The sequence below is a fragment of the Cynara cardunculus genome (genome assembly GCF_001531365.2).
Source record: "Cynara cardunculus var. scolymus isolate 2C chromosome LG 7, CcrdV1, whole genome shotgun sequence".
Classification (NCBI taxonomy): Eukaryota; Viridiplantae; Streptophyta; class Magnoliopsida; order Asterales; family Asteraceae; genus Cynara; species Cynara cardunculus.
The window spans coordinates 5,692,043-5,709,199 of record NC_037534.1 but is presented as its reverse complement, the minus strand read 5'-3'; the positions used below and the strand labels follow the sequence as shown (position 1 = coordinate 5,709,199).

The 17,157-nt window shown below is 28.6% G+C and overlaps 1 protein-coding gene across 2 annotated transcripts; it reads right to left on the bottom strand.

The window, feature by feature from the left end:
• Window positions 1-15,005: 15,005 nt before the first annotated feature.
• Window positions 15,006-16,756, bottom strand: LOC112515505 (homeobox-leucine zipper protein HAT22-like). Of its 2 annotated transcripts, none has more exons than XM_025122367.1 (3): window positions 16,253-16,756; window positions 16,084-16,166; window positions 15,006-15,562 (listed from the first exon to the last, which is right to left on the bottom strand). In XM_025122367.1, exons 1-3 carry the CDS (start codon window positions 16,742-16,744, stop codon window positions 15,277-15,279), a joined length of 861 nt encoding a protein of 286 aa, XP_024978135.1. In that variant the 5' UTR covers window positions 16,745-16,756; the 3' UTR covers window positions 15,006-15,276. The 2 variants fall into 2 exon arrangements, with proteins under 2 accessions (XP_024978135.1, XP_024978136.1); XM_025122368.1 differs by having other exon boundaries at window positions 16,084-16,163.
• Between the last annotated feature and the right edge of the window lie 401 nt (window positions 16,757-17,157).

Genomic DNA, 17,157 nt, shown 5'->3' with positions numbered 1-17,157 from the left:
GTATATGTATATGTATATGTATATGTATATGTATATGTATATGTATATGTATATGTATATGTATATGTATATGTATATGTATATGTATATGTTTATGTATATGTATATGTATATGTATATGTATAGACTTGGGATCATGTGAGATCAAAGGTTTTTCGTGAGACCTGTAAGACCAATTCTCAACCTTTGGATTAGATTTACATTCTGATAATCTGAACATTCATAAATGCCACGAGACTTCTCAATAATCACAAAATTGCCACCGTGCAACTTTAGACCATTAAATCATTAGCTTATAAAGTTGATCAATGGACATAAATTGGTCTTACGAGTCTCACGAAAAATCATTGGTCTCACGTGAACTCAACCTTATGTATATATGTATGTATATATATATGTATATACTGTAAATGTTTAATACATTGCGATGACATTTTAGACAATGTATTTGGCATAATGAAATACATCTGCTGAAGATTTGTCTAAAACACGAATAATGTGTCTTGTCAAAATCAATCCCACGTGTAATATTTACTGTTTTGAGGGATAATAAATACGATCATTGGATAGTTAATGTGTATGGTTAATGACATGACATGTAACGATGTCAAATTGTTTAAACATGTACCAGTGTTTCTTCTATTTCGAAGTTTGTTTCCAACAAATTAATATCGTTCCTTAAATCGGAAAAGAAAAGAACCAAGAACATAAGGAAGAGAGCAATATGTCTACTAGATTATCATTTTGGTCCTTGCGGTATTATGGTTTTTTACGTTTCCGTCCTCCAACTTTTACTATAACAGAAAGAACTCATCGAGTTCTGTTTTGGTTTTTGTCTTTGTTTTTAACTCTGTCAAAACCCACAATTCACTCTATTTTTTTAGTCATATGTCTTCTATAAATCACACAAAAGTTAAAATTACAACTTTTCATTTAATTCATAGCTTTTTTTTCGTAGTCGTGGGGTTTATCGAGTCAGCTTACGTACACTGACTAATCCCTTGGGTGACAATGAATGGTCTGGAGTCATCACAAATGAAGCTCCATGGCCACAAAATTTGACAACATCTGGATTCGAACTAATGGTATATGAGATTTTCCACATCACTTAAAGTACAACCAGTGCACCAACTTACATTTCGTACGACATGAATACATACATCTTACCTCGACATCCCAATAGAATTTTTAGAAGCTCATAAAGGTCTGTTTACGGGATAGGGCCATAAAAGCATGTTAAAATGTTGTAAAGCAATAGGATAATATTTAATTATTTATATACCAAAAATGAGCTAAAAGAATTTATGTTTTGTTATTGACCAAGAAAATGATCGTCGTATACAATAATTAAAATAGGCCCCAAGAATTATGGAAGCAAATGCATGAAAGACACGTGTGATTAAGGAAGTGGTCATAAGTCTAGACACGTGCACATTAAGGTACTCATGGTTTAATGTCGGAGAGCTAACTATGGTTACTTAACTTAACCCCCTTCCCAATTTCTATCATTTGTAGAACCAAAGTACAAACTCTTGATGCACGAGGGACCAAGCTAAATAGTAAATACGATGAGACCAATGTACAAGTCCTCATGCACATGGGATCAACCTAAGTACGACAAACAATCAAGAACGTCGTACATTTTTGAGTCAAAACCAACCATTAAGATACAAATTTTTAGGGGATGTTTGGTATTGCTTATAAAAACAATTTATTGACTTATTTTGGTGTGACACCGGTAATAAACACTTTTAAGTGTTTGGATAAACAACTTATATTGGTGTCAGTTTGGTAATAAGGAGTTTTTAAAGAAATTAAGGGGGTGTTTGAGATTGCTTATAAAAGCTGTTTTTTAACTTATTTCAGTCTGACATTGATGATAAACTGTTTTCTAGTGTTTGGATAAGAAAAAAAAACTGCTTATATCGGTGCTAAACTGGTAATAAGTTGTTTTTGATAAGTTAATCTTTCCTGACTTATGAAAAACTGCTTATTATCAGTTTACAATTTTAACCCTGTTTTATTTAACTCCGGTTTGATACCACATAAGTTAATAAACACTTTTACAAAAAAAACATAAGTTGTTTTAAATAAGCAATCTCAAACACCCGATAAACCCTTCTGACTTATAATAAATTGATAAGTATTCTTGTAGAAAAGAATAAGTTGTTTCAAATAAACAATCCCAAACACCCCTTAATTCAATTTCTTAAATATTATGTGAATTTTAAAAATTATCTGAAAATTAAATTTAAGTGATGTGTTATTATATAAACTATTGTAATTAAATTACAAGAAAATTATAATTAAATATGTATTTACTTTATTAATTCAATAATTATTATAAAGTGAAATAATGTAGTTAAATAAAATGTTTTATTTTAATTAATAAAATATTTTCATTTAATAAATAAAAAAGAATTAATTTTTTAATGTTTTATATAGTTTTAATCTATTTACGAATATTTAATTTATTGATAGAAAATGAAAAAATGTATTAAACATATAGTGTTTGTTAATTGCTAAAATATTAAGTTAAAATCTAAAGTAAAAACATTATATTAATCGTCATTTTTTTTTTCCGAACAATAATGATCAAACCATTAAAGAAACTGTATGAACATCAATTTTAAGAATTTTTAGGTGAATAGTGAAGTAATTTTATTTGTGTTAAGTTCTTACATAATATATTTTATTGTATTGTAATATGTAATTATATTTTGAATTTTTTAGTATTCATTAATATACTAATGTTAAATTTATAAAAAAAATCAAATATACTATTAAACTTATAATTTAATAAATACAAAATTATACAAATATTAATTAATGGTCATATTATTTGTATTTTTTATAACCAAAATCTTATTTAATACATTATTCATTTTTTTTCATAAACATAGTTCACAAAACATCAAAAGACAAAAGGTATGATACAACATAAAAATATTTATTATTAGAAAATTGTACCCCTATTGTTATAACCAGGTTTATCGGTTAATAAGTTCGGAGTTATTTTTGAATAAGGATGGTAAATTGAAGGGTTAAATTGATTATGTGCTTAAATATGTTTTTAACTACCACCGCCTTATATATGTATTTTTTTTATTATTTGATGATATTTTATTTATCTTATTGGATTTGTTAAAAATAGAAAGAAGTGTGTGTGTGTGCGCGCACACATATTTGCTCTCTAGCTCGAATCAAAAGCAGAAAACTGAAGAAGAAGAAGAAGAATCTGCCTAAGTGATTATTATATGAAATTGTTGCCGTTTATCATCTTCATCTACTGTGTTTTACAAGGTGAATTTTATTGTAAAAGCATCATTTGATTTGCTTTTGATAAAGAAGTCGTATGGTTTCATACTTGAGATTTGAATGTGTTTATATGATATTAATTTTTGGGTTTTTGATACGTTATTATCATATGTTTGTAATAACGAAGACATAATCAGAATATTAGTATATTTGGTAATAAATGTGATATAATCAGGAGTTGAGTATATACTTGTAATAAGGGTGACATAATCATGAGCTGGATATATTGTTATAAGAGTGGCATAATCAATTTCTGGAAATGATGATCTTTGATCATGGGATATTTTTATCGAATCGGTATTATGCGAGGAGTTGGTTATATCGAATCAGTATAATGCGAGGAGTTGGTTATATCGCATCAGTGTGATGTGAGAAATTGTGAATATCGCATCTTTGTGATGCGACAAGATGGGTTTATCGCATCTATATGGTGCGATAAGTTACTGTTACCGCATCAATGTGGTGCGACAAAGGGAAATTATCGCATGTGCTTGATGCAATGAGTTGGTTTATCGCATTCTTGAGACGCGACAAGTGTGTTTATCGCATCAGTATGGTGCGACAACGGTGATTATATCATGTGCTTGATGTGACAAATTGGGTTTATCGCATTAGTTGGGTGCGACAAAATATGCTCATTTATATGTTTAATGTAACAAGTTGATGTATTATGAGCTTAGTGCGACAAATTGTTTATTATAATGTTCAATGCTATAAAACGGAGTTATCTCATCTTTATGATACGACAAAAGAAGATTTGTTAAATTAACTGAAAGATTTTTCCAAAAAGATGTTTTAGTGATTTTCACCCTGTAACGACAATTAAAGGGATTTCTCACTAAACCTCAAGGTATAATCCTCATTTGTATTTCAAAATGTGCATTATAGGTCGGACACAATCAAATGATAAAGGGAAGGAAAAGTTGTGAAGAATTTATATTTGTTTGCATGGGATGTTCGAAAATTCTGTTATCTTTGGAATTTGAATACTTGTTATGAATACAAGTTTTGTACTAAGATACAAGAAAAAATTTGGTAACTACTTTTGTATTGTAGCTTTAGTATACATTTGGGATCGAATGTATAAAGTTATATTTTTCTTGATATATGGAAATATATATTTATATGCAAATGTGATCTTGAGGTGTTACACCTACAATTTCTTATACTATTCACTTGTCATATCAACAAAAATTAATGACGGATGATAGAAATTTCCAAAAACCAATTTTCTATAAAAAAAAATCATATCCATAACCACCATAATTTCTGATTAAGAAATCCTACGTGTCATTAAGAAATCCCTTGGAAGGTGTTAAGAAAATTACCATATTATAACTGATAAGATCAACCCTTTAACAGTGTTTTAAAAGGCTCCTTGCAACTGTCATCATGGCGCTTAATGACTCAAGACTTGTGTCTCATGTTATGTTACCCTTTAATGTCTAAGACTTTTAAATCATATATTTGTAGGATTTCAATCAAATCCAGACAATCTAACAAACCAAACATGGATTGAGATGAATTTGAAATACAAATCCCTTCAAATCCAATTCATTCATGCAAACCAAATGGGACCTAAGAGTATTTCCGGCGGAAGTCAATAGAAGTTGACTTTTTTGATGTCCTACGGAAATCCGTCGGAATATTTTCGGCGGATTCCATCCGCCGGAAATGGCGCCGAAAATAGTCAGTTTTCTAGTAGTGAATTCTATGGATCAATTTTACCGTCACATGGTAGGCTAAGATACAAAAAATTGTTGGGTTTTTTTTATGGTGCATTTGGTATATTTGATAGTATAATACAAAATAAAATAAGGATTATTATTTGATGGCATGGTTTTTATGTGGAACAAAAAAAATATAACAAAACAAATCATGAAATTTAGTGGAACAAGCCCATATTTTATCAATATATTCTCAAAATAAATCAACTCCCTACTAAAATATCAAATACGCCTCCTTTTTTTTTAATACATTTTGTCAATTTATTTATTTTATTTCTTTTAAATTTTCAATTTAGTGTTCTCAAAATTCCAATTTTATACATTTTCTATACTTTGATTAATTTATGTAATTTATTAAATATTAAATATAAAAACATAATTAATATAGAAAAGGTATAAAATAAAAGGTGGAAAATACAAATACTTCATATTTTGCTATTATTCTTAATCGTTTCGCCAAAAAAATTAATGATGTATTTTGTTATAAAAAAATATTTATTTTTATTATAATATTTGATAAATTATATAAATTAATCAAAATATTTTTTATAAAAAGTTGATATCTAAGAGAAATACAAGACATTTATGATTTTGATTTTAGATATTTATTGTTTTATTAATAAGATATAAAATAAGAAATGTTTAGGGTTTTTGATTTGATGAATTTGAGTATTTTTAATCAATATTTATCTTAAATGTTTTTGTATTTTAAAATATTATTTTTTAATTTACAGTTAGATTGATTATTTTGTATAAAAAGAAAAACAAATCCTTAGGGAAAACTGGTTATTTTACCTGTCCAATCATGTCTTACAAAACATTGAACAGATGTCATGTTTCATTCTGTTATTTCCTGTCATGTCTAGGTTCGATACAGACCCTTAATGCCTCAAAACTCAATCCAAAATAGAAGTTCAAGTATGATCCTAATAAGCCGAATTCATATTAGATTTCTATCTAACTCCCAAAAACTAGGTCTCGAAGGATTTGAAAGACTTGACAAATTTTAAAGTTGGAAAAACATCACGAATCACTTTGAACAATATTGAGCGATATAAGTAACACAATATTTTTGTTTAACATTTTAAACAAATATTTTTGGATTTTGGATTAATCAAATATAAGTACGTTTTAATGCAATCCAATCAATTGAGATATTTATGGAAATGATAAGAGTTTATTTATTATGATTTAAATATTTATGGAAGATGACTATGACTTAATAATTATGATCAATACTTTATATTATGAAACAATCAAAACTTTTACGAAATCACATATTCATAAAATTAAATAGACGATTGAGATTGAGTTGTATTGGTTGTACAAATGTAGATGGTTGCATAATAACTTTCTCTCTCTCTCTCTTTCACACACACACACACACACACATATATATATATATATATATATATATAATATCCTAAAATATATGTATATCAATAAAAAAAAAGGTTAAATCACAATTCATGATTTAATAAAAGAGGCAAAAAGGCCTGTTGGGCCTGTCCTAAAATAATTGTTGGATCAACTTCCAATTTGAATATGTATCTGGGCTTTGGGCTCTGGTATTTCATAACTGATTGATATATACAATGAGGGGGTGTTTGTGATTGCTTATTTAAAACAACTTATATTTTTTTTTTGTAAAAATGCTTATTAACTTATGTGGTGTCAAATCAGAGTTTTATAAAAAATGTTTGGATTAGCTTATAACGGTATCAAAACGCAATAAGCTGATAAATTGTTTTTTAGTGTTTGACAAATTGAGCACATAATTAATATCTTTTTTTTTATCTCTATTTATGATGTTAATTCGTAAAACAATGCAAGTAAACCCGTTGTAATTCGTTAACTGATGTGTTCTTGGAAATATACTTCATAGACGTAGTACACAAATGAAATATTCGTCAAACTTCGAGAAATACATCAATCATGAATATGTTATTACATTTGAAATTAAATATTTTTACTGGTAAACATATACTAGATATGATTTAAAAAATTGCGACAACATGGTCGGAAGCTGTATCTCAAATAGTTGGGCTTTCATCATCCCATGTCAAGTGGATGCCCTGTTCTTGATTGGCTTTCTATTTAGTATAGGATAATTCTGTGATAAAAATTTGGAAGTTTGTTTTAAAGCTAACCGGTGCAGTATCTGTACTACTGATGGTAAGGAACTTCTCTCTGGATCCAGAAAATCTAATCCGTGTATTCCTTCAATCAACTAATTTAGTCATATATGACTAGTTCTTGTTTATAATCTTCTACTGACATTTCAACTGCTCCAACCTCTGTACTAACTTCAGTAATCAAATCTCATTCAAACATAAATGGCTTTTATCATATTTCATTTTAATATATTCAAATCGTTGAAGTAACAGGTGCTCTCTATCATTTACAGCTCTAGAATGTCTTTATCGTCGTCAGTTTCATCGTTATCTTCATTATCAGTATTTCCGTCAAACACATATAAGGAATGGATTGAACATAATCGAGTAGGTTTCAATCACGTACCAAACCTTATCAATCCCCATTGATGTTGAAGTTTATCAAGTATGTCAGACTTCTATCGATATAATATCGGATACCTATTAAATATTGAGAATCATCTAGAAAAGACAAAACCCGCAAGTTTTAATACATTCATAGATCAAGCACAAAACCTTATATAACATTCATATATTAGAATAACTAAGCAAACCGACCCAACAAATGACAACACTACAATAAAATTGACTTTGTAGGACGCCTAGAATGTTTGAGCGTCATGATAAATGTTTTATAAAATCTAAGTTTATAGGACCAAACTAAAGTGGTTTATCTAAAAGTGTAACAATAGATTGGTAATTTGTTTTTTGGGCGTTTTAATAAGTTTTTTTAGGACGGTTACAAAATAAATTGTCGTATTATCTATTTTATATGTAATATCCCATAATCACATTTGTATATAAACATATATTTTCATATATCAAGAGATATAAGTTACACAACTGGTCTCACTATTCACAAGAGCTACATTACAAAGTAGCTATACAAATATCTCATGCAAGCATATATATAACTTTTCACAATTTACCTTTCCCCTTATTCTCCAAATGTGTCCGACCTGTAAATGTACATTTTCAAAACACCAAAAAAGGGTTAGACTTTGAGTTCTAATAAGAAATCCTTTTTTATTGTTATTACATGGTGAAAATCATCAAAAATACTTTGTATAAAATCTTGATTGTATACATAACAAATATACAACATTCTATCGAACAAACCGTTTTTTTGTCGCATCATATGATGAGACAACACTCACTTATTGTATCAACCAATGAAATAACCCCTTTATCGCTTCACATATAAATTTGTCGCATTTAAATAAATAATTCATAAAGTTGTCGTATCCAACAGATGCGATAACAGTAACTCCTCGCATTATACACATGCGATAACCATATTTGTCGCACCTCAATGATGCGATAACCATATTTGTTGCACCTCAATGATGCGATAACCATCCTTGTCGCATCCAACATATGCCATAACAGTAACATGTCATATCATATAGATGCGATAATAACAACTTGTTGCTTCATAAGGATGTGATAACCAACACTTCACTTTTTACCTCATATTCATCACATTGCACTCATGTGATAAAATCACACTCATTGCATCACAAGGATGCGATAACATAGTCCCATGATCAAAAGATTATCATTTTTCCAGAATTCGATTATGCCACCCTTATCTCAGTATATCCAGCTTCTGATTATACCACCATTATTACAAAAATATACACAACTCCAGATTATACACTCTTATTACCAAAGTTAACCATCTCCTGATTATGTCATCTTTATTACCAAATAATACTCAATTCCTGATTATACCACCTTTATTACAAACATATGATAATATTATATGAAAACCCAAAAAATTATGTATATAATCATCAATTACTCAAACTTGAAACCTCACGGTTTTCCTCACCATTAAACAATAAAATTGATGTCTTGCAAATAGAATTCACCTTATAATTCACAGAGAAACGTAGATTGAAACAACAATAAGTAACTAGGAAATATTCACATAATCAACTTCCTTTATCTCTTTTTTCGGTTTTTGTTTTCTCGAGTTCAAAGCAAACACACACATAAAGCTTCTACCCACCTTTTACCATCCCCATGAGATAACATAAAATATCAGATATAATTCACATAAAATATGCATTATGCAATGAGGTTTTAAAATAATTTACGCACATAAACACATTTAACCCCTCAACTTACCATCACTTATAAAAAAAATCCGTGTTTTATAACCGAATAACCGGTTATCACATTATATGACACTTTTGAGAAGTGTCTTATAAACCCATGTTTTTATATGACATTTTTTCAAATAGGATCATATAAAATAGCTAATATGTCATTTTATTTTAAAAATATTTTAAAATTTTGTTAAAACACCTAAAATCATCCTAAACCTATTGTATGAGTGAGATTTATGAGATCCAATTCCAAACACAAATTGAAGTTTAAATTAGGAAATTAATGATTTTTGTACTTTTGACTTAAGAATTTACATTTATGTCATTTTAGGTATTTTAGAAATTTTATCTCTCCTCTCTTTTCTCGCTTCCGACGTGAACCCACTAGTGATATATTAACTAGAATCATTCTCTCTATATACCCACTGATATTTACTGATGTCTATTGTGATACCCATAGTATACACGTTGTGATGCCTTAAGATACACAATGTGATAGACTGTAAACAACGAAAAAACAAAATGTGATACAATGAAAAAACTAAAATACACGTGTTACTAGCATCAAAGATTCAAAGATAACACACTGTGAAGACTTATTGATTTCTTATTTATCCGAGCTATGTAACATCTCAATATCACATCTGCATATAAACATATATTTCCATATATCAAGAAATATAATTTTACACATTTGGTCCCGATATATACAAAAGCTACATTACAAATTAGCTAACAACTTTTTTCTTAAACTCTCTATACAACACATGAATACATAACAAGTATTCAGACTTAAAAGAAAATTATGCTAGCCCAATAATCCAAGCCCAATAATCCATGCAAGCATAATATAACACTTCACAATTTCCCTTCCCCTTGTCAACTGGTTGTGTCCGGCCCGTAATGGACATTTTTAAAATATAAAATTAGGGTTAGACCTTGAGGTCTAGTGATAAATCTTTTTTATGCAATTACATGGTGAATAATCACCAAATCACATTTATAAACTTAAATTTGTAATAATAATAAATATACATCATTTTGATATAACAAGTCTTATTATTGTATTCAAATACTCAAATAACTTGAAAAACACATTATGGATAAAAATTGTTGCATCATAATATATATATATATATATAAATTTCTCGCATCACATGGATGAGACAAACCCGTGTCCTCGCAACACACTGGTGCGAGAATATAAATTTATCGCGTCATACTGTGCGATAAACCAACTTGTCGCATTATATGGGTGCAATAAAATCAACTTGTCGCATACAAAACTCCCTCCTCGCATCACAAGGATGCGATAACCACACTTCAACGTATCACACAGATGCGACAACCCCAAGTTATCGTATCATAAAGATGTGATAATTATAAACACTTGATCAAAACTCATATATTTATAACTCAATAATTTTGTCACCTTATCGTATTATACACATTTCCTTGATATGTCACCCTTATAATCCAAATACACCTCTCTTTAATATGTCATACTTATTTTCACACATGATACAAACGTATCAAAACCACAAATTTACCAAAATTTGACATCAAAACAGATTTATAACATCATCTCATATAAAGAACCACACGGTTCTATAACCAGTTTCCAAATAAAGAAAGTTGTAAAATAAACCACCTTATGAATCACAAAGAAATAGAGATACAAATATAAACAACAACAGATTATCCAGACAATAACAAAAAATCAACTTATGTACTTTTTCTCTTAAGTTTATGTTTCCTCGGTTCAAAATACACACACCCAACAACTTCTTCTTACCAACTTTCCTTTTTTTTTTTTTTTTTTACTTTTTTACTTTTTTTAAAGTCTCATCCGAATGAGATATATCATATATCTCATATTATTATGCATAAAATAAATTAGAAGACGGTGGTGGGATTGCTTTTAAAATGACTCATGAGATTGATTTGCATATTGTATATGATTTTATTTGTTTATATTTGAAATGGTCTCTCTAAATGAATGTGATATTATATAATTTAATCGTCGGATAAGATAAGATAATCAACGGAGTGTAATGAAAATGTGCCAACAACCACTTTTTATTTATTAGAGGTAAACAAATTAGGGCAAAATGCATGAAATAACATATACTTTTATAAATTTAATTATTATAACATTGTACTTTCAGTTTTATTTATTACAACAATATACTTTCAACTATTTTTTATTAAAGTATTGTATTTTGAAAAAGTTACCTATTATATATTGAGTAAACTTTTGGTTTAAATTTACTCATATTTATCACATTGTCTTTTTTAACACATTGTCTTTTTTAACAAACAAAATAGTCATCCTGGAAATAGTATATCATATTTATTTAGGAAATGTTTTACTCTAGAATATTTAATTTGCATGCAATTTAATAAGAAAAAATTTAAAACAAATGAAATGTTTTATACTCGTCAAAGGAAAAGCGAAAATCATGAAAAAATAATTTGAAAGAGGTTTTCTTTTATCTTGGCTATGTCATGAAAATGATGTGTCATTTACATCACTTATTTTAGCCAAGTGAGCAACAAAAAGTAATAGTTTACCGGTTTAAAAGGTAACAAGTTACCCGTTGTTATAATAGATAGATTTTTTAAAATAAAATGCCCTAATAAAAAATAAGTTGAAAGTAAACTATTGTAATTAAAATAAAATACAATACTAAAAAAGAAAATTCATAAATGTAGTCAACAAATTATACCAAAAAGAGTAAATTATATTTTTCGTCTCAGTGGTTTATTACAAATTCTAGGTTTCGTCCTTGTAGTTTTGAAATTATGGTTCCATTTCTTATGGTTTGCAATTCATTTTTATTTTTGTCCCTAAAATTAAATGCTATTTTTAAGTATGAGAGACTATAACATAAATGAATTGTAAACGCAAAGATGAAAAAAGCAATAAAGTTTTGATTATGAGAATGAAATATAAACAATAAAATAAAAAATTAATTACAAAAACAAAAATAGAAAATTACAAGTAAAAACGTAATTTAGTCTACCAAAAATAAACGTATATGTTGTCTTTCTCATGATTGAGTTGGACATCTATTTATTTAATCTCAGATCAGATAAATAATTGGTTATGTTACCCACATCAAACATTTATTTAACCATTTAAATTTTTTAAACTTAGGTCAAATATCAATTTTGTATTAGGATTTAGGCAGGCTAATATTACCAAAGCTTTGACTTTTGACTCGTGTCCTTTGACACATAACTTAACATGCAAGTTAATTTCACGTTCATATATATATATAGAGAGAGAGAGAGAGAGAGGGGGGGGGGGAGAGAAATGAACGATCAAATGCAAATCATCTATATTTGTACCTTATATAAATCATTTTCATTCGTCGATTTCATTGTTTAATCTTATGAAATTGTTTCATATACTACTTTTTTTGATGAAGTTGTTTTGGTTATTAAATTGTTTCATATAATACTTATGAAATTTTAATGAAGTTGTTTCATGTATTTATCTAAAATTAATATAATGAAGATAATAATATCCATGATTAACACCCTGCACGATAAAAATGACTAATCAACTTTTCATAACTACAAAAAAATGAACAAAATAAAAAATTATGATTGATTGAATGAGGTTTGTACGGTTTATACAAATAACTCTCGGTTTGCAAAGTAAACCTCCTCTCGCTCTCTCTCTCTATATATATATATATATATAAACAGTTTCATTAAAATTTCATAAGTATTATATAAAACAATTTAATAATTATACATGAAACAACTTCATAAAAAAAGTAATATATGAAACAATTTCATAAGATTAAACAATGAAATCAACTAATAATAGTGGTTTGCACGGTTTATACAAATATGAATGTTTTGCATTTGATCGCTCATCTCTTTCTTTATATATATATATATATATATATATATATATACACATATATATATATATATATATTGATGATGCAGAGATGACATGGATATCAATTGATAATAACCTTTAACAAAGAAAAAGACCGTTGATGAAAGAAAGAGGGTCGAAGGTGGGTTTGAGGAAATTAATTCGTCAATGCTGCCTTCTATTTTGGTCCACAATAACTTATTCATTCATAAAACCTTCTCTCTCTCTCTCTCTCTCTTATTAATCATATAATTCTTATCTCCTTTTCATTTTTCTCATTATTTATTGTAGAATATCTTCATTATCAACAATTGCAATTGTTACCACCTCTTTCACTTTTTCACTACTTATTTTCAATCCCATATTATTTGGTAAGTCACGTGTACATATCGGGCCACACCGACACGTATTGAGGTCATTTCTTGAATCAATCCCATATTATTTTGTTTTGTTGTTATCGATTTGTATGGTTTCATACGCATACATTAAAAGCTACATAGCAATTATTTTATGTAGTTCCTAACAATATATCCATATTTATAAGATATTACAACAAAAACGGGTTTATAGTAGAACACCAACAAAGTTCAAGTGTCTTAACAAAATGTTGTATATGATCTAATATCCCAGGAGCCGTCTAATCAACAAACGAATCGAATATAAATCAGCAAGAATCTCTAAGTGTTCAAGCATTGAATCATTATTAGATTGAGATTGGATGGATAATTTACTGTTAGTTTATAAGCCCAACATATAAAACATTCTACCTAAAAGTGTTATAATAAGTTTATATGACCGTTTTTAAACGTCTTAATAAGTATTTTAGAATATTTTTAAAATAAAATATCATATTAGCTATTTTATATAACACTTTTAAAAAGTATCATAGAAAAACATCTTTTTAATACGACACTTTAGTTTTAAGAAGTAGTAAAAAATTTGTTAAGACGCTTAAAAACTTTCTATAAATCTATTACAACACTTTTAAATAAAACATTTTATCGTTTGGTTTTATAAACTTATATCCTATAAAACTGTCTACATAAATATTTAAACATCTTTAGCATCTTACAAATCTAATTTTGTTATAACAAGAATAAATAAATAAAATTCAACTAAACTAAAAATAACACAAGATAGTAAAAGAATAATAAAGTAAACAATAGATGATGTTTTAGGTTGTTGTGAGTGTTTTGTTTTCTAGCTATCTTCTTTTCTCAACTATATCCATTGAACCTATTAACAATAATATATAATATTCAATCACAAGCATAATGCTTGATTGGTATGAATTTGGATTCCAAAAATTAAAAGTATCTCGAGGTCACAGGTTCAAATATCTAAAAAGGAATAACTCCAGGTCATCCGTAAAACAAGTAGTCGTCTTGAGATTAATCGGTTCTCATAATAGGTTGGATATCAAGGTTAATATATATATATAAAAGGGATTGGCATTTGTGTATTTAAATCTTAATAATGAATTAAAGCACAAATCAACACGTAAATAATAAGAAAACACCAAATCCATCAATCATTTTCATCATCCTTCCACCGCCCTTTTTTGAGAACTACTTGCTTCATTCATATTTCTATTCTCACGTACAACGGTGGTTGTTGTTTTAAGTCTCATTTTACCACAAAAAAAAAATACGTATTTAAATCGATATTAATCATATTTAAAATTAATTAATAATTCAACGTCAAAAATATTTGGTCACGTAAAGTTTTTATTGAATGTTCGACACATAAATTGAAACGAGTAATTAGAAACGATTACAAACACGAAAAAAAAAAACAAAAATATATATTTTTTCATTAACATATAATTTTTATACAATAAAAGATGCATAGAATAATTAATCAGCAGAAGAAATCATATAATTTTCTACAAAAATAACTTAATACTAATTAATCTTTCACTAACCCTTAAACTTCTAAAAAAAGATATAGAGGGTTGTGCATGGATGATTAATTAATCGAAGGCTACTTGATTTATATATGATTAATTAATCTATATATATTTGATTAATTAACACTTAAAAAAAACTAATTAACTAATTAATTAATTAACAGGCTGCTGATGGATTAGAGAATGGATTAAACAGGTGTGATTTAGGAGCCATATTAAAAGGGCGGCTCTTGGCGGAGGAAGTGGTGTCTCCGATACGTTCACACGACGGACACATGGTGAGGGTGGCCGCCGGCAACTGCATGTACAGTGACTGATGAGCCGACAATTTTAATGCTTTCAGCTCTTGAAGCTCTTTGTGGAGTCTACTGTTCTCTTCCTTCAATGCTTCGCAACATTTCTTCAGATATTCACAATCCACTTCTGTTTGCTTCAGTTTTGTCCTTCAATTCATTTACACAAATTATTAGTTCATAAAACTTCGTTGATTAATTAATAATTAAATTAAATTAATTGATTTAACTTCCGATGGGATTAAATGGATTCTAACATTGAAACTCATTTATGACGTAATATATCGCGACGTATCGAAGAAAACAACTACACGCAATTAATTAAATTGACTGATAAACGTATATAACCGTTTTCACATTAAAAAAAAAAAAAAAGATTCCTTCGAAAAATATATAAATTCTAAAATTAAAAATTAAAAAAAAGTGAAATTTATTGTTTTCCGGGTCTAAAAACGTTTTATTTCAAATTTAAAAATAAAACGATTGTTATTTCTTTTACTATAAAATAAATATAATAAAAAAACCATTTTATGAACATTTTATACAGAAATATAAAGATTCTTCGGTGATTGATTGATTTGAGTTTGATTTCAAAGATAAAAAATGACAGGAAGTCTCAGGTTCAAATCCAATAAGAAATAAAAATTCGTTTATAGGAGGTTCAAAAATACCTGGCTCTTCTGTTCTGAAACCAAACTTCAACTTGTCTGGGCCTCAACTTTAGCTCCCTTGCAAGCTCTTGCTTTTGTTTCTGCTAATATTCAACATTAATCATCGTTAGTTTTAATAATTACTCCTTAATTAATTACCCTAAAACACAAGAAGAGTGCATATGCATACAGGGTTCAAAGTGCTGTGATGTTTGAAGGCTTCTTCAAGAAGTGCAGATTGAGCTTTTGTAAGCCTGAGTTTCTTTCTACCATTCACACTACCATCATCGTCGTCTTCTTCAACCTCGTGATCATCAACGCTGGTTCTGCTAATAACCCTTGAAGCCTTTTCTGAATCTTCGCTCTTAACCTCTCTCTCCCTCTTCACACTCACACTCGCGACGGAGAACGATGAACCACCACCACTAACACTATCTTGCCGGTACAAACCACCGCCATGCTCGCCACCAGTATTACCACCGACTCCGGCTACACATGGCGGTGGTGTCTTGGTGGCATGATCGCCGGAGAGAGACAACGTCAACGACGGCTGAAAACTGAGGGTGCTGCAAGGCTTCTTGGTGGTGGTGGAGTTGTTTTCCAGGATGGATGATGATGATGATGTTGAATTAAGACCCAATTCTAGGATGAGACCCTTGTTAGAAACGCCATGAAATCCCATCTCTTAGAAAGCTTTATTTATTGGAAAAGATTTGTAAGATGTTGGTATGAAAATGAATGAAGGATTTATGAAGAGAGGAAATATAAGAAGGTAAGGGAAATAATTGGTGGGGGTGGGGGTGGGCTATGATGATTAATAATGAAATCAATAAATGGGTAGAAAAATAGTATGTGGGGAATGAAATCATGAGGGTCAAGAAAATTACAAGGCAATTAAATATTAGTATTTTTTTAGACCAATTTGTTGATAAAAAACAAGTATTTTTATTGCGTATTAAATATCTAAAGTTGATTAAGATTAAATATTTATTTTAAATAACTATATATTTTTTTATTAACCTGGATATTCAATTCGTTATGCGAGCCGACTAATTTCATGACGACCACCTGCTTTGCAGATAGCCCAAAGTCATC